General features: G+C 40.4%; 1 protein-coding gene across 1 annotated transcript in view; it reads right to left on the bottom strand.

The window, feature by feature from the left end:
* Positions 1-3,781: 3,781 nt before the first annotated feature.
* The window catches only part of PAPSS1 (3'-phosphoadenosine 5'-phosphosulfate synthase 1), a 321,125-nt gene continuing 299,296 nt past the window's right edge, over positions 3,782-25,610 (bottom strand). The window contains exon 13 of the mRNA XM_064285464.1: positions 3,782-3,803. Within this exon, the coding sequence (XP_064141534.1) occupies positions 3,797-3,803 (7 nt within the window). The 3' untranslated portion in view covers positions 3,782-3,796. The remainder of the gene's footprint in view (positions 3,804-25,610) is intronic.

The raw sequence follows: 25,610 nt of genomic DNA, 5'->3' as shown, positions 1-25,610 counted from the left end.
AGCTGTGGCAATTGAGATTAAGGAAGGTCGGTAATTTGCCAAAAGTTGCACAGCAAGTAAGAAAAATGGCAATGCTTTGATTTGAACGGAGGCCTGTATTTCTCCAGAGCTCCTGCTATTTCTTCCATGTCACGGTGTCTCAGAAAAGTACAGAGCAGCCGATATTTTACGTCCACGGGGCTTGTTTTTAACACCCGTCCTCATCAAATCCTTGTTCATCCATCAGTCATCAGCACATTTAGTTACTCCCAGATTTAATCTTATTCCCAGTCTTTAGATGTAATTATTTGTCCCCTGTGACTATTACAAACAGCCTTGATAAACAATTACCTATGCTTTGGACTATTTCAATCCATTGAAATGCTTCAAAATGCCCTGGGACTTCAGCGCCCACTTTTAACTATCACATCATTAACAATTACTAATGTGAGAGCCAGAGTGGGTATTGCGATATAAACAGCCGCAGTGATTATAAAAATTACCAACCCGAAAGCTCATAGATTGCAGCTACCAGAGCAGACACGAGCTTTGCTAAGATTAGTTCTGATCACAGCCAGAGAGAGCCCCTGGAGAGCTTTTGATTTGACGTATGATAAGCCAGTTTAAAACACTACATTTTTTGAGAGCTAACTTACTTATCTCTTCCAAGGTTCCAAATTTAACTTCTGGTTTTAATTTAAAATCATCATAAACTATTTATAACTTATCAGTAAAATGTACATTTACAGAAAGTCAATTCTAGGTCATAGAACAACCCTTTGGTTTTGTTTGAGAGGCGGAAAAAAAAAACAAAAGGGGTCCAGAACATCCATATAAAAGACCATTAAATATGTACACCTAACCCCCTCTTCATCCTCGAGTTCCAAAATGGAGTCATTTTTCATTTTCCCCTGAGTTTGTATATTTTATAGTAGACCCAAATTTAGACTAACTTTTTGCAAGGATTTACTAGATGTAACATTGACTCTGCCTAGAGGTCAAGTTACCTTTTATTGGAACTTGATGTGAATCGCTTCCCATCCATGTCCTGCAGTCAGTCTCTTTCTTAGATAAAGTTATGTGAGGTAGCGAAATTTTAAGCCTGAACTCCGTATATGCGTAGCTACGAAATAAAGTTTTTTGGTCATTTTTGTTTAGCCTGATATCAACAGACAGGTGTACGTTGTTCTTCCAGAGGCTTACAACGAGGTAAGGGGAAAAATACAGTACTACGTACATTTTGGTAATACTGCAAACTAAATTCTTATAACATACAGCTGGTCTCAATTTCTAAAAACCAATACCACACTCCGAAGTGCAGAACATTGTTTTTTAAATTCAAAAACGAATTAGGATGGGAAGTAAATGTATAAGAAGCAAATAACACCATAGTAAAAAAACAAAAAAAATTTTATTTTCTGTTAACCAGCGATACACAAATTTTGGTAAAATACCCGCTTGGTAGAGTAAGGAGTTATCTATTTAATTATACAAGGCAAACTTTTAAGACCATATATGCCAAGTATTGAGCTAAGAAATGGGGACCTGTGTGGCAGATAAGACAAAAGTTGTTTATAGCCCTGATAGAGTATGTAGTCTATTACGGAAGCTAGATATTAATAAATATCCACAAAATAAATATTGAAATACAACTGAGCAAAGAAAGAAGAGTACAGGGAACTGTGGTGCAATGGTTAAGCGTTCTACTGCTAACCGAGAGGTTGTCTGTTCAAACCCAAGCAGCTCCTCAGGAGAGAAGGCCTGACGGTCTTCTCCTGTAAAGATTCCAAAAAAAAAAAATACTAAACCCACTGCTGTCGAGTGGATTCTGACTCATACTGACCCTATGGGACAGAGAACTGCCCCATAAGATTTCCAAGGAGCAGCTGGTGGATTTGAAGTGCCGACCTTTTGGTTAGCACCCAAGCTCTTAACCACTACACCATCAAGGTTTCCCTTATAAAAATTAAGCCTAGGAAACCCTTTAGGGCAGTTCCAGTCTGTCACTTGGGATCACTATGAGTTGAAATGGATTCTAAGGCACCTAACAACAACAACAACGACACAGAGAACCGTGAGGACATATAATGGGAGTTCTGATCTTGTGGATGGGGGAGGAAGAGCAAACAGGGCAGGCTTCCCTGAGGAACTCATAAAGGGCAGAGTGAGGGTAGCTAGCCAGATAAAAGGGCACAAGAAAGAAGGACTACATTTCTCCAGCAACTTTGTGATATGCCAGCAAGGAACAGATTAAATTGTATTACCCGCTCTGGAGCCTATTTTGAATGTTTGGTGAAAATCATTATGCAAAAGCCATGACCATAGAGGGTTTGGGGGACTCGTCTCTTAATTTCATCAGCACATCTTACCATTGGTCACATATTTTAACTAAAAAATATTAATCAGTTCAATCTTTATCATTTGTGCCTCAGGGATTAATTTATACCGGAAGATTTTAGTTAAATTGTTCATCTTTTTTTTAACCCCCTGTGGGGGGCACAATTCATTCCCCCACTCACACTACCCTTGCCATCTGCCCATCACATTGAGGCTCCAACTCCCTGACACCATTTACCCCCTTTTCTCTAAGATGATCACAATAACCGAGTGCAAAGGCTCTTCCTTTGGCTGGTGATGAAAACTCACATGTGACTTTTTTCCCTGCCCAACCACAACAAGGAGCATAAAACCCAAAGAAAGAATAGCTTTGTGCAAGCAGACCACACCTATCACAGTTTATGTTCCAAAGCAATTAATTGGGTTGAAATTTCCCAATGCAAATAGATATTTTGTTAAGCTGGGAACAGAACCTTGATAATGATACTTGGGCCTCAGTATGGACAAAGGATTATATGTTCCTGTCAGTGAAAGAAATAAAACTGATTGCAAAAATGTATATATACATAAATATTCTAAAACATTCTTTTGGCTTGGGATAGGAACTCAAATAATGATGGCTTATTTGGGATTACTTAAATCTGGTACATTCAATATTTATTTATTTGCATGTTCATCTTAACAAGCATGTGAGAAAGAGATATAAAATGCAGATGACTCATTAGATGCCTCTATTTGTTTCACTGGGATATTCGGAGTAAAATGTATTTTCTTTCTGGTACTATGAGGGGATTCATAGTCCTTGATGCCCTGGATGACTCAAACAGTTAAGTGCTGGGCTACTAACTCAAAGGTTGGAAGTTTGAGTCTACCGAGAGGTGCCTCAGAAGAAAGTCAGGGTAATCTGCTTCCAAAAGGTTACAGCCATGAAAACCCTATGAACAAACTTTACTCTTCACACATGGAGTCACCATGAGTCAAAATTAACGGAATGGCAACTGGTTAGTGGTGCTGCAGGGGATTCGTAGTCCTTGATTCCATGATATTTTATTGTCTCACTTAAAATTGGAATAAAGCACATATGTAGAAATTATATTTGTATATTTTTAAATGAGAAAAGGAGATGAAGGCTCATTATTTTCATAGCTCTGCAGTTCACTGAGCATTAGCAAATAATTAAAAATGACTGTTTTCATTTTCCTCTAGACCACCCATCCAGCCACTGATAAAGGGCACTAACCTTTCTCAAAGGTTACCTGGAATTCCATTGGAGTTTACAAACCAGTGAAAGAAGCTTGGTCACATTTAATGTTTTTACTCCCTTTCCCACAGTGTTTTTTTTTTTTTTCTCTTCAAATCAATTCATTATATAAAATTCAAAAAGGTATTTTATGTAAAGTGAGTGGAATTCATCTACATACTCAGAAGTCATGGATCAGGAAAAGACCCTTGGTATGGTAATCCTTTGGCAAACCAATGGTTACCACCTGAAAAAAAAAAAAAAAGAAGTCAACTTTAATTCAGATTTAACAGAAGAGTTAGAAGACATTGGCTTTTGCTTTGAATCTTGAAATAAATCAAACATCCCTGAGGACTGATCATTTTGCAGATGGAGTCTTTTATCGTTTTATATTTCACATACAGTGTTTTTCCTGGAACTAGAATCAAATAAGTGAAAATACCACAAGAAATAACTTTTATTTGTGATATTTCCAGTCTAGTTGGTGAAAGAAAGTAAAGACACATCACAGGAAAAACTGTTCATAAGAGATTTCCAGCACAGCTTTGCATCCTCCAGAAAAACCCAAGGAAATCTTCAAGCCCTTTGTCATTCATCCATCCACTATGGGACTGTGTCCTCTGTCACTTGTGTACACATTGATTCTTTAACGAGCAGATGGGTACTACACAGTGGGTAGACTCAAGAAGTATTCCCAAAAAATGGATTTAAAAAAAATTCAACACAGACTTAGCCAATTTTATCAATTCAGGTTAAGATGTTTGGATACTCAAATTATGTTTCAGAATGCAAAACACACTAAGAAGACGGCATTTATCCGTTGCTGGACATAACTACTTCTGCCCCTGAAATAAATACCTTATACTCATATTTTCTTGTAACCAAGTTTAGGATGAGCCCTAGCCATAAAAAGTTGAAGGAATACAAAACTGAGTCTTTGATAAGGACTTCGCACTAATGTAGATAACCTAATGATTTGGTTAAATGCTCAGCTGCTAACCGAAGGTTTGGCGGTTTGAACTCCCCACCAACTCCGCTAAAGAAAGATGTGGCAGTCAGCTGCCATAAACATTACAGCCTTGGAAACCCTATGGGGCAGTTCTACTCTGTCCTGTAGAATCGCTGAGTCAGAATCAACTCGATGGCAACAGGGGTGAGGGGTGGTGGGTAGTGAGTCAGTCCGTATTTAAGGGTCCTGCATGATGACAGGATCAGCTTCCAACAACTAACAAATATTGTTTACCAGCTCATTTAGTCAAAATGAAGCCAAAGCCACAATTATATTGGCCATAGGCTTTCTGTCCTATCCTCGATAGGGGCTGCAGTGATTACACCGGGACAATCACAATGCATTCATTCATTTATTTATTCAACATACATTTACCGAGTGCCTATGGGTCAGAATCGACTCGATGGCAATGGGTTTGGGTTTTCTTTGGTTTGCTATGAGCTGGCATTGTACTGTTGCTTTATAATTTGCAAATTTTTTAAATGTTTTTACCCATATCATCCTGTTATCCAAGAAACGCTTACTACAAACATTAGACATTTCCACTGACACTACCAAACTTCCAACCTTGACTATCTCCTGAACTAGTCTCCCTATTTCCACTTCTTATTCTCTATACTCCGTTCTGCACAAATTGGCCAAATTATATTTTTTAAATGTAAATCAGACATATATATATACACACACATATATATGTATGTATATAAATGTAAATCATAAAATACTCTAAATTAGTGGTTCTTAATGGCAGTCAAATTTGTTGTCCCCTAGAAAACATTTAGGGAGCCCAGGTGGCACAGTGGTTAAGCGCTTGTCTGCTAACCGAAAGATTGGTGGTTTGAACACGCCAGCCACTCCTCAGGAGAAAGACCTGGTGATCTGCTTCCATAAAGACTGTTGTTGGTGTTATTAAGTGCCGTCGAGTTGGTTCCAACTCATAGCAACCCTGCATACAACAGGATGAACCACTGCCTGGGTCCTGCACCATCCACACAATCATTACTATGTTGTTGCAGCCACTGTGCCAATCCATCTCATTGAGTGTCTTCCTCTTTTTGCTGACTGTCTACTTACCATGCATGATTTCCTTCTCCAGGGACTGGCCCCTCCTGATAACATAGACCAAGAGGCAGTTGTTCCAACAGAACAGGGAGATACTACATGGTTTAAAATCAGGAAAGGTGTGCATCAGGGTTGTATCCGTGAAGATTACAGCCTAGGAAACACTATGGTGCAGCTCTACTGTGTGCTACAGAGTTGCTGTGAGCTGGACAGCACACTACTACAACAACAACAAAGAACATCTGACAGTGTCTGGAAACAATTTTAATTGCCACAACTGGGGAGTGATGTACTGAAATCTCGTGGGCCAGGGGTGCTGCTAAACATTCTACAATGCCCAGGACAGCCCCCCACAACAAAGAATTATCTGATCCAAAATGCCAATAGTGCTGTTACTGAAAAAACTTGCTTAAATCAAAATCCTTTGCCTGGATTTGCAAGTCACTGAAGCTATGGAAATAAAGAGGGTGGGAGAAGAAGAAAGAACTGGCAAAAATTATGGCATAAAGAAAAGAGTGGATTCAAAGATTGGTATGGCACTACTCTATATTTAAGTGTGCATCCCAAAACAAGCCAAACCAAACCTGTTGCCGCCAAGTGAATTCTGACTCATAAAGACCCTATAGGACAGAGTAGAACTGCCCCATAAGGTTTCCAAGGAGTGGCTGGTGAATTTGAACTACCAAGCTTTTGGTTAGCAGCCAAGCTCTTAACAACTGTGCCACCAGGGCTCCAAATATGCATCCCAGTGTATGCTTAAAATGTATGTAAAAGGAATGACTTCTAACATAGTCTGACTCTGGCCACTCTCTTTAGCCTTGCCTCTAACCACTTTCCCCATTGCTTACTATGCTCCAGCCACACTGCCTATATTTGCAGGCCTTGAAAGACCAGCCAGCTTGTGCCTCAGGACTCTAACTTGCTAAGCCTTGTTCCCTGTCCCTGAAATGCTCTTCTACCAAAATGTGGCTTGTTTGCCTCCTTCTCCACTGTTAGATCTCTACTCAAATGTCCCTTCATCTCATAGACAGCTTCTGTGACCATCTCATAGAGAGCAACCGCATCCTTCCCATCTAGTGACTCTCAGCCACGTCACTGTTTTATTTTCCTGTATACACTTACCTTGTTCACGTATGCTATCTTCTCCCCTTAGAATATAGGCTTCGTGGAGACAGGGAACTAGCCAGCCTCATTCACTCTTTTATTCCCTAGACCCAAAATTCAGTCAGCCTCACTCTTCATCAGCTGCTGGGCCCAGTTACAAAGTCAAAACACAGCAAAAGAAATGAGGCAAAAAGTGAAATTACAAAGCTGTCCACAAATGAGAAGAACATGGGTGCAAATAGACGATTCTAAACCTAGATTTAGAGACAGTGTTGTTATTGCAGCAGCTTCAACTGAGTCAGCCCCAAGTCATGGTGACCTCATGTACAATGGGACAAAACACTGCCCAACCCTGCGCCATCCCCACGAGCAGTTGCAGATTGGACTGTTGTGACGCATAGGGTTTTGACTGGCTGATTTTCGATAGTAGATCACCAGGCTTTTCTTCCTAGTAGTCTTTTTCTGGAAGATCCTCTAAAATCTGTTCAGCATCATAGCAACACACACACAAGCCTCACAGACAGACACATGGAGGCTGCGCATGAGATGCAGTGGCTAGGAACTGAACTTGGGTCTCCCTCCTGGACGGCAAGAGTTCTATCACTGAACCACTAATGCGTCCTTTAGAGAAAGGTGTTGTTAGTTGCCATCGCGTCTATCCTGACTCGTGGGAGTCGGTAATGTTACCGCTAGCTATGTGCAGGGCTCTATTCTAAGTGTTTAAATGAGTGATCTCACGTAATACACACACACACACCAAACTACAGTGAAACCTGTGACAGCCAGAACTTAACAAGGCTGCCTTGTTTTTCTAGGCCTCGTAAGTTTTCTGCCTTTGATAGGGTGCAGTCTACCACTTTTCTATTGCTCTCTCTTACTGGAAAATATTTGCTATTTCCTTCTCTGACAGGTTTCCACCTTACCTAGGTTCCAGCTTTGGTAGGTTTTACTGTACTATGTTAGCACTATTTTTATCCTTATTTACATACTGGAAATGGCAGTCCAGAGATGTTAAGTAACTTGCTCAAGTTCACATAGCTGTTGAATGGTTATTTTTATTGTTAGGTGTCATTGAGTCGGTTCCAACTCATGGTGACCCCACGTACAACAGAACGAAACCCTGCCAGCTCTGCCCCATCCTCACTGGGATTTAAACAGGGACACCCTGCCTTCTCAGTCCTGTTGCCTGAGCCACCATGCATATGCAAGGCAGAAAACTCTGCTTAGTAATTCAGAATGCAGTGAATCCTCCTTTCACTTCTTCCTCCTTTATTCATTCATATTCTCCCATGTTCTTTGAAGCCACTGAAGTCGTGTGAATAAAGAGAGCAGAAGGAGAAGAAAGAACTGGCAAAAATAACGGCATAAAGGAAGAGTAGATTCAAAGATTTAGTACGGCACTACTACGTTTAAATGTACGTCCCAGTGCGTGCTTCAAATGTATGTGACAGGAATGACTTCCAACATATGCCAGAAATTCTGTATAATGCTAACTAACCCTGATGCCCATGCTTTGGTACCAATTTCCCTTGAAATACAGTGAGATCCTAATGGGCCTTCACTAAGTAACCCTTTTAAAACAGGATAAAAACGGACCTGCTTTATCCTGGTTTGTTAAGCAAAGAGTACAACAAAAAGTCTCCGCCATATTTTTAAAAGAGAATATAAATCCATCCTCAGCACAGTGACAAATGAATAAATGTAACTATCGTTTTTCCTAGTTTCTGCAGTTCATTCTTAAGACAATGAAATAGTATTAGGCTGTCCCTATCCCAAGTTTCCAACATACTGTATTTAAAACACGTGGGTTTCTTAGTCAGGCCTCATCATATCCTCCCTTCATATTAACAGGAAGTAGGGCTCAGAATTCCTGATCCCTGTAATATTATTATGGCTAGAGGAGAAAACCTGGGGAAATAGTTCTTCTCCCTGCGGTTGTCGGGCCACATATTTTATCTTGCAAATGTTGGCAGTGAGTTCAGTTTACCGTTCACAGAAAACGTGTATTGAAGCTATCATATTCATGACAAGTAGACATTGCTTCTTCCTTACACAGACTGGACCACAGTCACTGAAGGGATTTTTTCCTGAAAGCTGCATGTTACTTAAATTTTACTATTTCAGCATCGCAGCTCCCTCAGCACCATCATACCCCTACCCCCAAAGCTTAGATTGGTGTTTCGTCTGTAAGATGAGTTACCTAACCACCAAACCAAAAAAAACAAACCCAGTGCTGTTGAGTTCATTCCTACTCATGGCGGCCCCATGTGTTACAGAGTAAAACTACTCCATAGGGTTTTCTTGGCTGTAATCTTTTGGAAGCAGATCACCAGGCCTTTTTGACACGGCACTTCTCGGTAGGTTAGAACTGCCACCCTTGATGTTAATAGTGGAAGTCTCAACTGTTTGCAACCCTCAAAAAGTGGCTGAATGGTTCAGTTTAACTTTGCCAGTGTATGCATATACGTGTGTGTGTGTGTGTGTGTGTGCGTGTAAGGACTTGTACTGATTTTCGAAATATGGAGTAAGCAAAAGATATGTCAGTTCATTCGCCCACTTCAAAAATGGATTACTCTGGGATCCAGCAAATGATAGATTCAAGGAGACAGCAGGCCAAGGAGGTAGATAGAGACCATTATCTTACTGCTTGATAAAAATACTTGCAATTCACTACTGCTGTTATTTTTCCGTTGGGTACCTGGAAGTAGGAAGTCTTACAAATGCCACTCTTGCAACTGGGGTGCTACTGAAACTGGGATGTTGGTAAGTGTTTTTAAAGAGCTAAAAGTAAAATGATTCTTATGCCATGAAGGTTGTGATAGAAGGATCTGCTTTGTCATAAATTTTTATATAATCCACAGGTTCTTTGCTGAAATATAAGTATATAGTTGTAAGTGTATATATACATGAATACACACACACAAACATACACACAAATATATGTAAAACATGTTGTTGTTCATAGGTGCCGTCAAGTTGGCTCCAACTCCTAGTGACACCACTTACAACACAACGAAACACTGCCTGGTCCTGCACCATCCCCACAGTATTTGTTATGCTTGAGGCCATCGTTGCAGCCACTGTGTAAACATGTCTCATTGAAGGTCTTCCTCTTTTTTGCTGACCCTCTACTTTACCAAGCATGATGTCCTTCTTCAGAGACTGATTCCTCCTGATAACATGACCAAAGTATGTGAGATGCAGTCTTGCCATCCTTGCTTCTAAGGAGCATTCCGGCTGTATTTCTTCCAAGACAGATTTATTTGTTCTTTTGGCAGTCCACGGTATATTCAACATTCTTCACCAACACCACAATTCAAAGGCATCAACTCTTCGGTCTTCTTTATTCATCATCCAGCTTTCACATGCACATGAGGTGATTGAAACTACCACGGCTTGGGTCAGGACCACCTTAGTCTTCAAGGTGACATCCTTGCTTTTCAACACTTTAAAGAGATCTTTTGCAGCAGATTTGCCCAATGTAATGTGTTTTTTGATTTCTTGACTGCTGCTTCCATGGGTGTTGATTGTGGATCCAAGCAAAATGAAATCATTGACAACGTCAATATTTTGTCCGTTTATCACGATGTTGTTTATTGGTCTGGTGGCGAGAACTTTTATTTTCTTTATGTTGAGGTGTAATCCATACTGAAGGCTGTATAGTCTCTTATCTTCATCAGTTAGTGCTTCAAGTCCTCTTCACTTTCAGCAAGCAAGGTTGTGTCATCTGCATATCTAAACATATGTACCCGTAAAACATATACATATATGCATGTGATTCACTTTTTAAACACCATCAGGGTGATGAAATGGGCATAATATTTTTTAACATTAAGCTGTTTTCACTCCTCATAGTTTTTACTTCTTGAGAAAAGTGGAACTCAGCCTCAAACAAGAAAGTCAACCTTAAGTCTTAAGTGAGTTTGTGTTTTCAAAAAGCCAGGTTTAATGGACTCTGGTCTTGGAGATTTTACTACAAGTCATAGGCTAGCACAGGAAGATAATATGACATATGAGAAGTCTCCACTGGACATGAGGAAAAAGCCTTTCTAAAATGGGGACAAGCTACCATGAGGAAGAGAAGCAAAGGGAAAGAAAGTAAACTAGCCTGTTTTCTTCCTCCACCTGGGTTGAGCCCCAGAAGGAAAAGTGTGATGGGAAAGCTAGGGCTCAGCAACTCCTTCCTTGCTTCCTGGGAGGCAGCCTCAGAGCCTGCTGCCCCTCTGAGAAGCCCAGTATCCACATGGCTCCATGTTACCAAGGATCCTGAGCTGCACAATGGAAGTGGTCTCCAGAGATGCCAAATGCTTTGAAAACAAAAAAGTACTTTCCATTACTCACTTGATGGCAAAATTTGACCTACGTGAACATGAAGCTACTTTCAAGTTTAATTCATCCCACTTACGGTATGTAACGTGTTTGATTACACTGTGCTGGCTATAGATAAAATACAGTCTATGCACATTTTGCCTTTCTAAAATCTGATATGTACATATATTTTTTTAATTATTTCTGGCCCATTGTTTTAGAAAAAGGATAACAGGACTGGACTGGACACTGAGAGTGATTTCACAGGATTTTCTTCTATAGCACCTGTGTGCAGTCCAGAGAAACCTTCTTCTTGTAGTTAGCTGCCATCCAGTCAGCCCTCAACTCATGGCAACCCCATGCACAACACAACAAAATGCTGCCCAATCCTATTTCAACCCCATGATCCATTACTGATCAGAGCTTTGTGACCCATAGAGTTTTCACTGGCTGATTTTCAGATATGGATCACAAGGTCTTTCTTCCTAGTTCATCTAAGTCTGGAAGCTCCACTGGAATCTGTTCAGCACCATAGCAGCATACAAGCCTCTGCTGGCAGATTTATCCTATCAATTTAGCAGGAAATCATTTGCTCAGGAAGAGTATGGGTTAGGAGCTACTAATGCCATATACTGGCAGTAGTGGATGCCACATATACTTAGAAATAACAAAGCTTCATTAAAATATATATATATTTATATTCTCTAATAATAAACTCCTGGTGGCATAGTGGTTGAGTGCTATGGCTGCTAACCAAAGGGTTGGCAGTTCCAATCCACCAGGCGCTCCTTGGAAACTCTCTGGGGCAGTTCTACTCAGTACTATACGGTCGCTATGAGTCAGAATCGACTCGACGGCACTGGGTAATAATAAACTGTTTTATTATTTAAAGAGCATTTCGCCTCTCAAAATGTTAGTTTTCTTTCTCTACCGCATTAATTCTGGTAGCTATCATTCTCTCCTGAACTGCCTTGTGTTGCCATCGAGCCAGTTCTGACTCGTAGCGACCCTAAAGGACAGAGAAGAACTGCTCCATAGGGTTTCCAAGGAGTGGCTGGTAGATTCAAACTGGCGACTTTTTGGTTAGCAGCCTGAGCTCTTAACCACTTCACCAACAGGGCTTTTGCCTTAGGTAATCCAAAAGTTAAATATCACTGTATCAACATCCTTAAAGCCAGATGACAGGTGGCAAGTCGAGGCAGTCCATCCATGACTCTCATCCATTTGCACGATGTGCACTTTCGTACACAAAAATGGAAACATTAACCCGCCTTTCATACCCAGAAGCAGATCTTTCCTAAATATCTCATAAAAGATGGCACTGAAGTACTGTGTGACTTCACCGAGGCCCATCACAACCGCCCCAGTGACAGGCTCTGGCTGTGTGCGTCGAATCAGTTGAGTGGAGGGCAAATGCCCCCAGACCTCCATGTCTTCCTGACACCTTTGTCAAACTGAAAGAGGTTCCCAGGAAGTTGCATCCCCCGTCCCTTGGCAAGGCAGCTTGAGTGTAGACCTCATCTCTGACATCAACCACACCATATGGAGAGTAAGTTCATTTACTGTCTGTCACCACCAGAAGATGAACTTCTTAGGGGCAAAGGCTATGAATCAGTCACCTTTGCATCCTCAGCGCCAGCATGGTGCCTAACATGAAGCATACGCTCAAGTGTTGAATATATGAACACTTAGATTGTCTGCAATGAAAATATTTATTTCAATATTTATAGTGTTTTCATATGTTATATGATCATTAATCACAATAATGGTAATAACCAGATGGCGGCATGGCTAAATTGAGTCTTTTCATATATTCATAATGTTTGAAAGGACATTGGAGAGCATCAACTTTTTCTAAACAGAGGAGGCTCAGAGAGGTGAGGTGATTTGCCAAATAGCAAAAAGTCTAGCTAGATCTTGGAATTTCCCGCCCAGCATTTTCTTTTCCTACTGTTGCTGTTCTTGTTAGTTGCCATAGAGTTAATTCCAACTGATAACAATCCCATGTGTGCAGAGTAGATCCACTCCATAGGGTTTTTAAGGCTGTGACTTTTCCAAAGCAGGTTGCCAGGCCTTACTTCCTAGGCACTTCTGGGTAGGTTTGAACCTACAACGTTTTGGTTAACAACTCAACACTTAACCATTCATGCCACTCAGGGACTCCTATTTTCCTACGACATCCTAAAGAAGTATGTAAATCATATTGCCTTTTGATTTATTATCATCAGAAATGTTCAGAACTCAGGAGTAGTCATGGATATTCTTACACGGACAGAGTGAGCAGAAGACTTTGGGAGAAGAGAAATTATGGAAAATAGTCAATAAAGGGAAATACAGCCTATGACCCTTGATCTCTCTGAATGTGTTTCAGGGCTTCAAAGTGATCTGGAAGTATTATGCAAAGTAAAGAATGGTGCTTCCCAAACTCGCATGCAGCTCAGTACATGCACATGATAATGACTGTTTGGCAAACATTGAGGCAAATACACAGGTCACCCCAGCCCAGGGTGACTATTCCAGGGGCTTCAGCTGCCCCAGAACCCCTTAGTCACCTGGAGGGTTAAGGCCAAGAGTATCTCCCAAAATTTTAACCGATTCTTTCCAGTTGGTATATTGTAGAGCAGAGTGAAATAGGACTTTAAAGAACTGAGGCTCAACTCTGAAATCCAAGAAAACAGAAATTTTTTTGATGATACTAATGACAATAATAATAAACTAGCTGCTTAAACTTTCATGAAAGGGATGAAATCCCACCTCTCATTTATCATTTATATAGGCTGCTGACCAAAACTTTCATTCAAACTTATGTATGTCTCCCTGTCACTTTAGCACGAAATCTTTAGCCTCATGAAGTAGGCTGTCTCCTACATGAGGTTTCTTTGGTCACATGGAAGTTTCTGAACGAGGACATTCCTGGATCAGTCTGAACCCACAGGTAACAATGAGTGATGACTACCCTTGTCACGATCACCACACATCCCATTGCAAGGTTTTACTTTGCAAGCTGTCCATACTGCAGCGTGAAAATTTCTATTAGATTCCCCAGAGCCATGAAGTTATTAGAAGATTTTAGCAGCCCTGAACACAAGGCAGACCACAGAAATATGGATTCAACTACAGGAAATAATAGACAGTCACCATTGTAAACTATTTTATGCCTGGAGCCAACCCACAAAACTAAAGCAATAATAGAGATTCTAACTTGGAGCTGGAAATTACTACCCAGGTCAGGCTATTCCCTGGGGCCCAGCTAGGATTACTTTGGGTGCATTCTGAAACACCGCAGCTGGTCTAACTTTTCATTGTCTCATATAATGAACTTTCACTATTTCCTTTAATAATCCCCCACCCCCAGACTTGGAGAGTCAATCTGAATTTATCCTTTCCCAATTTCAGTTTTGCATTCCATCCCATAACTATTTCAGAGAAAGCTTTAAAAAAAAGAAGAAAAACCCATATCACTGTGGAATAATACCAAGACTTTCTTATTTAGCTCTGACCTTTCTGCAGAGTTTTGCTCCTTTGATGCATCAGTTACTTCCCTCTGAAACACTGCCAACTTGCCAGATTTCCTCAGGTAATTCTGAGATCCAAAATAGATACATGAGAATAGGAAGAACAGTTGATTGGTCCAGGTGCTGGAGTATAAACCTGGTCCCTATTCTACTTTTCACATATTTAGTAAGCAGAAAGGAGTAACTTTTGAGTTAGGTGTCTTGATTTTCATATCCATAAAACCTAAAGTAATACATTTGTAGCAATGGATTTTCTCCCAAATAAAATTAATCCCCTACAAATCTAGTATTGGCAGGATTCAATTAATTTCTTACTATTTGCATAGCTAGGGGCCCTGGTGGCGAAATGATTAAGTGCTCAGCTGCTACCTGAAAGGTCAGCAGTTGAAATCCACCAGCCACTCCATGAGAGAAAAGACCTAGAGATTTGCTCCCATAAAGATTACAGCCTAGGAAACCCTATGTGGCAGCTCTAGCCTCTCATATAGGGTTGCTGAGAATCAAAATCTGCTCAATGTCACACAACAACAGCAACAAGTTGCATAGCATTATACTCAGTCAAAACAAACGAAGTGTATGGTACATCTAGTAGTATCTTTTCACCTATGTACAGCTTTAAACCTTACCAACCCACATTCCCATGCACCAGTCTTGAAGAGTTTATCATTAATTGCAAGAATTTCCCAGAAGAATTTGTTTGAACAAATGGTATGAAAGAAATCATCTTATTTGCAGAGAGAAAAAAGTAAACATGATACTATGCCCACAGATTTGATAACTTAGATGAAATGGACCAATTTCTTGAAAGACACAACTTACCAAAACTCACGCAAGAAGAAATAGATCATCTGAATAGGCCTATATCTATTAGAGAAATTGGATCAACAATTTGACTGAAACAACCTTTTGAAACAGAAAGCACAAGGCCTAGTTTCACTGGTGAATTCTACCAAACCTTTAAAAAAAGATTAACACCAATGTTAATCAAACTCTTCCAAAAAATAGAAGAGGCAGAACTACTTCCCAACTCATTCCATGAGGCTAACATTACACTAATACCGAAACCATACAAAGACATTACTAAACCCATTGTTGTGGAGTCAATTCCAACTCAGTGACCCTGTAGGACAAAGTAGAATTGCCCCATAGGATTTCCAAGGCTGTTTAATCTTTATGGGGAAGCCCTGGTGGTGTAGTGGTTAAGTGCTACAACTATTAAGCAAAAGGTCAGCAGTTCGAATCCACCAGGTACTCCTTGGAAAATCTATGGGGCAGTTCTACTCTGTCCTATATGGTTGCTGCGAGTCGGAATTGACTCAATGGCCACTGGTTTGGTTTTTGGTTTGGCTTAATCTTTAGGGAAGCAGACTGCCACATTTTCCCCCATAGAGCAACTGGTGGGTTTGAACCACCAACCTTTTGGCTAGCAGCCAAACACTTTAACCACTATACCACCAGGGTTCCTTAAAGATGTTACAAGGAAGGAAAATTATAGGCCAATATCTCTTATGAACATAAATGCAAAAATTCTCAACAAAATATTAGCAAGTCAAATGCAACAATGTGTAAAAGAAATTATATACCACAATCAAGTGGGATTTATCCCAGGTAGGGAAGGCTGGTTCAGCATTCACAAATCCGTTAATATAATTCATCATATCAACAGCCTAATGAAGTCATATGATCACATCCATAGATGCATAAAATCATTTGACCAAATCCATCCCCCATTCATGATAAAGCTCTCAGCAAACTAAGAATAGAGAGTTTTTTCAACTTGATAAAGAACAACTACAAAAAAAACCTACAGCTAACATCATACTTAATGGTATGAAACTATATGTTTTTCCCCCAAGATCAGAAACAAAACAAGGATTTCCCTTCTCACTATTCTATTCAACATTGTACTGGAAGTCCTAGCTACTGCAATTAGACAAGAAAAGGAAATAAAAAGGATACAGATTGGGACAAAAAAAAAAAAAATAGCACTGTCTTTGTTCACAGATGATATGATTATCTATGCAGAAAATCCTGAAAAAAAAAAATCAATAAAAAGACTCCTGGAACTAATAAAAGATTATAGCAAGGTAGCAGGATACAAAGCTAATATACAAAAGTCAATTGCTTTGTTGTATACCATCAATGAACAATTGGAATTAGAAATTAAAAGCACAACACCATTTACAATGGCACCAAAAAATAAAATATTTAGATGTAAATCTAACAAAATATGTATAAGATCTATATGAGGAAAACCACAAAACTCTGATCAAAGAATACCTAAATAGAGAACTATTAGATGTTTGTGGATAGGAAGACAATATTGTTAATATGTCAGTTATTGCCAACTTGATCTATAGATCCAACACAATATCAATCGAAATTCCAGCAAGTTATTTTGTGGATATTGACAAACTGATTCTAAAGCCTTTAGGGAAAGACAAAAGGTCCAGAATAACCAGTACAATACTGAAGACAACAGAGTTGGAGGGCTGACATTACCCAAAGTCAAGATTTACTGAAGCCCGAAAGAGTCCTGCCAGGTACTGGGGCTTGTGAATAAAGACACACCAAGGTGAGAAGGGAGGAAGAGCATTTACCGCAAGCAAGCAGGAAAGGAACAAAGAGGTATATACCTCAAATCAAGCTCCCTGAACAAATGGAGGCAGAACCTTTTATACTGTCTCTCACAAGGAAATAGATACAAACATCATGGACTATATAGGTTATCATGGGGAGCAGGCAAAGTAAGGCAAATTGCATTTTTTTTCTTTGGCATGTACAGAAAATGGTGGCTAAGTCCTGCCCTGGGCAGAGATTTTAATATTCGATTAGGCTTAAAGAGGCTTAAGTTACTTTAGGACACTTTTCAGGCTAGTAAACTGGGTTTGGCCGGTTTAAGGCACAAACAGAGCTGAACTCAGTGCTCAGGGTCTTTGAGGACAAGGGACGGGAGGGGCAGGTTTTGTTTGATAACGACTGAGCGGCTGCTAACTGAGCCACAGGAGGCACCATCTATCACTTAAAGTCTTGCTTGATAATAGAATAGAGAGCCCAGAAATAGATTCACACAAATACAGTAAAAGTCTTTCACAAAAGTCAAAGTGAATTCAACGGCGAAAGATTAGGCTTTTTAACAAATGCTGCTGGAACAACTGGACATCCACTTGCAACAATAATGTATTTAGACACTGAGCTTACATTGTTTTCACCAAAATTAACTCAAAACAGATCATAGACCTAAATGTAAGGCACAAAGCTGTACAATTTCTGGAAGGGAACATAGGAGGAAATCTAGGTGACCTTGGGTTTGGTGATGAATTTTTAGATACAATGCCAAAACAAAAAGTTGGACTTCATTAAAATTAAAAACGTCTACTCTGCCAAAAAACACTGTTAAGAGAGTGGAAAAACAAGGCACAGACTGGGAGAAATTATTTACAAAGCGCATATCTGATGAAGGACTTATACCCAAGATACACAAAGAACTCTGAAGACTCAACAATAAGAAAACAACCCAATTAACAACTGGGCAAAAGATCTGAACAGATAACTCACCAAAGACGCACAGATGGTAAGTAAGCATATGAAAATGTGCTTAACATCTTACCCAAAAAAACCCAGTGCCGTCGAGTCGATTCCGACTCAATTAAAAACCAAACCAAATCAAATCCAATTGCTTTCGAGTTGATTCGGACTTATAGTGACCCTATAGGACAGAGTAGAACTGCCCCATAGGGTTTCCAAGGAGCAGCTGGTGGATTCAAACAGAAGACCTTTTGGTTAACACCAGAGCGCTTAACCACTGCGTATGTCATTAAGGAATCACAAATCAAAACAACAAAGTGATACTGCTACACACACCTATTAGAATGGCGAAAATTCAGAACATTGACAACACGAATGCTGAAAAAATGTGGAACAACAGAAATGAACTCTCATTCTGTCCTGTGGGAAGCAAAACGGTCTAACCACTTTGGAAGACAGTCTGGCAGTTCCTTACAAAGCTAAGGATAGGCTTACATTCAATCCAGCAGTTCCCTCCTAGGTATTTACCCTAGTGTTATGGATTGAATCGTTTACCCAAAAAATATGTTTTGAAGTCCTGACCCCTGTACCTGTGGCTATGATCCTGTTTGGAAATAGGATATTTTGTTTGTTACGTTGATGATGTCATACCAGAGTAGGGAGAGTCCTAATCACTTCTTAGTTCTAAAAAGAACAGAATAGACAGACACACACACATGCGGAAGACACCACATACGGGCAGACACACATGGCAACACTAAGTATCGCTGGCAACTACTAGAAGCTGAAATACACAAAGGGAGACTACAGCCTCCAGAACTGTGAGAAAATAAGTTTCTGTTCTTTAAAGCCACCCACTTGTGGTACTTCTGTTTCTACAGCAGAAGGGAACTAAGACACCAAGTGAGATGAAACATGTGTCCACATACATATGTTCTGCACACTAGCGTGTTTAGCAGCTTGATTCACAATTGCCAAAAATGGAAGCAACCAAGATGTCCTTCAACAGGCAAATAGATACTGTGGCATGTCTATACAATAAGGTATTATTCAGTGATAAAAAGAAATGAGCAGTCAAGTGACTAAAAGACATGGAGAAATATCTTATGCATACTGCTAACTGCAAGAAAGGGGGCCAGTGGTGACTCAGTGGTAGAATTCTCACCTTCCATGTGGGAGACTCAGGTTTAATTCCCAATCAACGCGCCTCATATGTAGCCACTGTCCATCTGTCAGTGGAGGTTTGGGGTGTTGCTATGATGCTAAACAGGTTTCAATGGAACTTTCAGACTAAGACAGACTAGGAAGAAAGGCCTGGCTATCTACTTCTGAAAATCAGCCAATGGAAGCACTATTGATTACAATATTCCGATTCCCAAATAATTATGGGGGATGGCACAGAACCAGGCAGTATTTAGTACCATTGCGCATGGAATTGCCATGAGTCAGGGACAACTGAACAGCAGCTAACAAGTGAAAGAAGTCAGCCTGAAAAAAGATACACACTGTATGATTCCAACTATATGACATTCTAGAAAGACAAAACTATAGACAGTGAAAAGATCAGTGGTTTCCAAGGGCTCAGGGTGAGAGGAGAGGTATGAATAAGTGAAGCACAGGGTGTTTTTAGGGCAGTAAAACTATTCTGCATGATACTGTAATGGGGGCACATGACATTAATCATTTGTCAAAACCCATAGGATTGTACAACACAAAGAGTAAATCTTAATGTGAACTATGGATGTTATTAATAATAATGCCTCAATACTGTTTCATCAATTGTAACAAATGTATCACAGGAATGCAAGATGTTAATGGGAGAAACAATGTGTAGGGGGAGGGGTAAATGGGAGTTCTTCGTACCTCCTGCACAATTTTTCTGTATACCTAAAACTGCTCTAAAAAATAGCCTATTTAAAAAAAGTTACTAACCCACCCTAACCAGGGAAAGAACACTCCATAGAAGTTTCGGTTTGAGTTGCGCCCCATTGTAATCACAGTTGTAGAAAAAAATGTATTAATTTATAATGCGTGAATAATCCTACCTTACCAGTGTTAGGAATAGCGTGCCTACTAAAAGCTGCAATTACTGAGGAAGGCAACATTAAGGTAGTAGATGAGACAGAATGTCATATCTCACCAGGGCTTCTAACCAGTTTGTTCAGGTTTGCATTTCCACCCCAAATACACTCTGAATCAGAGTCTACATTTTAACAAAATCCCCAGGCAATTCTTACATATGATAAATTTTGAGAATCACTGCTCTACTGGAGGTTCTCAGAATCAATCCCTAACCAACATTATTACTGTCACCTGGGAACTTGTTTGGAACCCCTGGTAGCGCAGTAATTAAGTGCCATGGGGCTGCTAATCGAAAGGTAAGCTGTTCATACCCACCTTGGAAACTCTATGGGGCAGTTCCACTCTTCCTATAGGGTCCCTATGAGTGGAATGGACTCAACTGCCATGGGTTTTGGTTTTTGGTGAGAACTTGTTAGAAATGCAAATTCTCAGCAGGGGTTCCAACTGGAACAAACCAACTGGAAGCTCTATATCTCACACAAAACAAAAATTCTCTTTTAATCAGAAAAAAATAAATAAACAGAAAAAAGTTTCCGTTTTTAATGAGAGATTATCACCTTGTTGGAATCAAATATTCTAGTAAGTATAAGGGCAAATACAAATTAAAAATAAGAAAGAGGCGTTCTCCTCCTCCCTTTTCTTTCAGCATTCACTTCCGAAAACTGTTATATTAAGTTTTTTCTCTGTCTCTTTGAAATGTGCTTAAATCTAGGATGTTTCTTCCAGAGTCTAGGAGCCATTTTTTTTGAAAAGAAATCATCAAGGAAGATCACATCCTTACCTGTAGTTTTCTGGAAGGAGAGAAGCTTAACTTCTCTCTAAATTGCCTACCTAAAAATATTACAAAGTTAGCAATCTGAATGTCTGCCTTGAGCATTGTGCTCTTTTAAGATCTATCTATAAAGGATCGTACTGACAACAGCAATTCAGAAGGTTCGATAAGAACCTTAGGGGGCAGTGAGCTTATGTTATGGGGAGGAACATCTCAGAGGGTGAGAATGGTTGCACAACTCAAAGAATGTAATTAATGTCACTGAATTGTACATGTAGAAATTGTTGAATTGGTGTATGTTCTGCTGTCTATACTCTCAAGAACAACAAAAATAAAATAGATTATAAAAAAAGAAAATTAGCAACTTTACCTGGAAACATGAATGTAATGATTGTATCCACTTATTCAAAAGAGTATGATTTCTATCTAACTTTGGAATCTCTTCTAGCAGATTGTCCTTCATTACATTCTGGTTTAATGTTTATTCAACAATAAAACTGTTTTCTTTCTCTTCTACCTTTGTTGGAAAGATTTTCTGGGTTGGGAGCAGACTATTTTTAATTATATTTTCAGCTAAGCCATTTTTTAGAATTCTGTTATTTTTAGAGAAAATGTATTAATGTGGGTCCTCTACGAAGCAGACTGTGCCAAGTAGGGTGCTAAGCAAGGCACCAAGTAGGCTAATCCCACCTCTGTTGCTCACTGCATGATAAAGATCAGCAGGAATTCGGTTCCCACCTGGAAGTGGATCCAGTCTTCACGTTTGATGCCCTATTAGCATCCGTGCGCTGGAGCAATCAAGCCAATGAAATGTGCTCCAAGTCAGAAAGAACAAGAAAGTTTATTTAGAAGGTATCCATCAACTGAGATTCGACAGCAAAGCAGGCTGTCTTTGTGGAGTCCCAAAAGGTATTTTTACATTACAGTTTATATATGATTTTTACAAAGGTTAAAAGTATCTTTGTAGCCCACAGATGGCATGGCTGGATGAGTTATTTGTTACAAAGTAATTACAAGAGACTTTTTATCACACTAAAGATATACATGCCAGATATCTCCTTATCAGGCTGAAGATACACATATTAGACTTCTGGGCTCTAGCCTTCCTGTGGGAGGTTGTAAGTCACAGGTAGCCGAACAGAGCAAAACAAAGTCATTAACAAAGGTATGCCCAAGGGAGAAGGCAGGCAGAGAAAAAAACTTTTAGGTTCATCGTGGCGTTAGTTATGTTAAGCTCTCAGTCACCCATTTCAAAAAGGAGAAAACATGCTGGGGAGTATTAGGGTCACACTTCTCACATCCCTTTCTCGTCACCAGCCACTTTCAACAGCATACTCTATCTCCAACCACCAGCCACCCAGGGTTGAACAGAAGCTCATAAGTTAAAAAATAAAAATAAAAAAAAAACTGTCCTTCAGCAGGGCTGCTTGTGCAGCCTTTCTCTGAGTTAGCCACCCCACTAAATCAAAGTTCACATGTTAGAAGAACTCTGAGTTTCAGACTGTCAAATAGGCAGATGCCAGCTGGTCTACTGGTTCATTAATTCCTTGAAATGACTCATTGAATACACAGAGAATATCTACACTTACAGTTAACTATTTATTGTAACCAGAAAGGATACAAATGAAGAGATGCAGAGGTCTCACTCTGGGAGAAGTCCAGACATAAGACTCCCCTTGTCGCAAGGGACATACCACCCTGCCCCTAGAGCATAGGCTCTGGCCAACCTGGGAAGCCCAGCTACTGCCTTGTTCAGGGCCATTTTATAACATTGCATATGAATGATTGGTGCCTCATTCAATATGAATGGCTGATCAAATCAATGAATAAAACCAAAAAACCCATTGCCATCGAGCCAAACATTCCAACTCATAGTGACCCTATAGGACAGAGTAGAACTGCCCCATAGAGTTTCTAAGGAGCACCTAGTGGATTCGAACTGCTGACCTTTTTCTTAGTAGCCACAGCACTTAACCACAGGCCACCAGGGTTTCCCAAAAACATAGGCATGATATATTGTATCGCACCCACCTCCTTTCCTGAGGTTAGTTGCCAGGCGTGGTGTGTAGCCACCACTCGTTTGCACACATTTAAGGGTTGCCTGGCTCTTTTAGAAAAACAAAGCCACTTTGACTGCTTGGGAAATTTCAAGGGCTATCTTTCAGGACATACTTTGGATATGTTGTCAGGAAGGATCAGTCCCTGGAGAAGGACATAATGCTTGGTAAAGTAGAGGGCCAGCGAAAAAGAGGTAGACCCTCCACAAGATGGATTGACACAGTGGCTGCAACAATTGACTCAAGCACAGCCAACAATTGTGAGGACAGCACAGGACGGGGCAGTGTTTCGTTCTCTTGCGCATGGGGTCACTACGAGTCAGAACCGACCCAATGCGACCTAACAAAAACATCTTTCAGGAAACCCAAGTCAAAGGACAAATCAAATTCTTTGTAACATACAGACAATATTGTAAATCCATCTTGCTAGAAGACTCTCTCTCTTTGGCTTTGATGAAGCAATCTATCATGGTAGAAAGCCCATGTGTGAGAAACTAAGGGCAACCTTCAGCCCACAGCCAGCCAGGGAGAGAGACCCTCAGTGTGACAGCCCACAAGAAACCGAGTCCTGCAGATTCTTCTGCAGCACAGCCCAGGTGAGACCCAAGCCCTGGCCAATACCTTGACTGCAGCCTTGTTAGAGACCCTGAAGCAGAGGACCCAGCTAACCCATGCTTGATTTCCTGATCCAGAGAAACTGTGAGACAGTAAGTGTGTGTTGTTTTAAGATGCTAAGATTTGGGGTATTTGTTACACGCCAATAGGTAACTAATACTTTGTGCAAGAAATTTATTGGGGAAAGAAGAGAAGGACAAGAGATTCTATATACTATGATTCAGGTCTGATACCTATTAAAGAAGAGAAAAGAAGAAGGGGAATTGGAAAGGAAGAGTCTTAGACTGTAATGTGTTGTTGTTGGGTGCCATAGAGTCGATTCTGATTCACGGTGACCCCATGTGACAAAGCATCATTGAGATTCCTAGGATCTAGGTTGTAATCTTTACAGGAACAGATCACTATGCCTTTCTCCCATGGAGTGACTGGTGAATTTGAACCACCAACCTTTTGGTTTGCAGCCAAGTGCTTACCCATTATACCACCAGGGCTCCTTAGTATGATGAGACTGTCCTATATTTTGCCCCCTGCTTCCAGTGCCCATTTACTCTAACTGCTGGTGACATAGCATCATATAAAGGCAATTATTTCAGTGCATATAACCCAACTTAGAGAAAAGCACCACAATCCTCCAGGATATTGTCCTCATGCTGACACTTCATCTGAGCCCCTAACAGGCCATTCCACTGTTGTATTAGTTCACAGACTTCTAGCGGATGGGACTAATAGCAAGTTCAGTGCATCCTGGTTACATGACAGGTATTGCAAAGTGTCCCAGGCAAAAGGGCCACAGATCTCTTTAAACAAGAATCAAGAGAATGTTTACCATATATATTTGCAGTGACATCCTCCACAAAGTGACCTGGCCTCCCCTTCAACCAATATACTTCGTGTCTACGAATCGGCTCTGTATCATAAGCTGTTGATGAACCCACCCATATTCCCTTGTCACTCACTGTTCTCCTGCATGCTGGTAGCTTCTTACTGTGAGAATAAATGACTCTGTATCCGAAGGCTTTTTCTGCCCATGGGAGCATGCTCAACCTACATGTAAGGAGGTAGGAGGTGCCTGGAATCTTACATCCCTCAGAGACAGTGCTCAACCAACAAAAAAATGAGAATTGGTGGACAACTCTCCAGCTTTTGTACATCTCAGGTACGACAATTCTGTGGTGTGTTCTACAACATCTCCCAGAGGTCCCCAGTGGAATTAAGCCCTAATTGCCCACAGCAGTAACTTGTTGAGCACCATGTAATGCGTGAATGAAAGAAATACATGCCTTCCAAAACATTCCTTATTGCTTCGGTAGAGAAAACCTTCTCTAGGAACTCCCAGGCAGTAAGTTCTCAAGTTTTGCATAAGAAATCCCCTCTAACATTCCCACTTCCTTAAGTCTTCCTCAATACTACACCAATAAATTTCTAGCATTGCTAGATTTCAAGAAACCATCACAAGACAGTCTTGCCATCATTCTCAGGTGCTCTTCCTAGGACACTGAATCTGAGTTATAAAAGTGTGTCCCTCTCCAGCCTGGTGTTGGGCCCTCACCATAGTCTATCACTCACAAAAATGCATTCCAACATGCATTCGCCTGATTCACACACCTTATCCAAGCCATGCATCTCCTGCAGTATGTAAGCCACTTCTTCACAGAGAAAGGATGGTACTTCTCTACTCAGGCTGAAGTGGGAACTGATCTTAGCTATCAGTCTAGATACAGTGAGGATCAATACAGGCAGGTCTGGAGAGAAGTCTGATCTCCTATAGCAAGGTAAGAGAGCCACATGAAGGAGCATAAAGGGTTCAGAAGGATCTGGAGGTATAGGATTCTCAAGTTCATCTACATAAATATTTTATCCCAGGCCTCAGTATCCCACTATTTTTCAGTAGGAGCTCTGACTTTAACATAGAAGATCTATTGCTGTGCATTCAATTTCCTTTGCAACTCTACCACCGTTATACTAAGATCCTAGATCTGATTTTCAGCACAATCTACCCTGC

Source organism: Loxodonta africana, chromosome 5 (assembly GCF_030014295.1).
Source record: "Loxodonta africana isolate mLoxAfr1 chromosome 5, mLoxAfr1.hap2, whole genome shotgun sequence".
Lineage (NCBI taxonomy): Eukaryota > Metazoa > Chordata > Mammalia > Proboscidea > Elephantidae > Loxodonta > Loxodonta africana.
The sequence above is the reverse complement of the archived record's forward strand: the minus strand, read 5'-3'. Positions and strand labels throughout refer to the sequence as shown.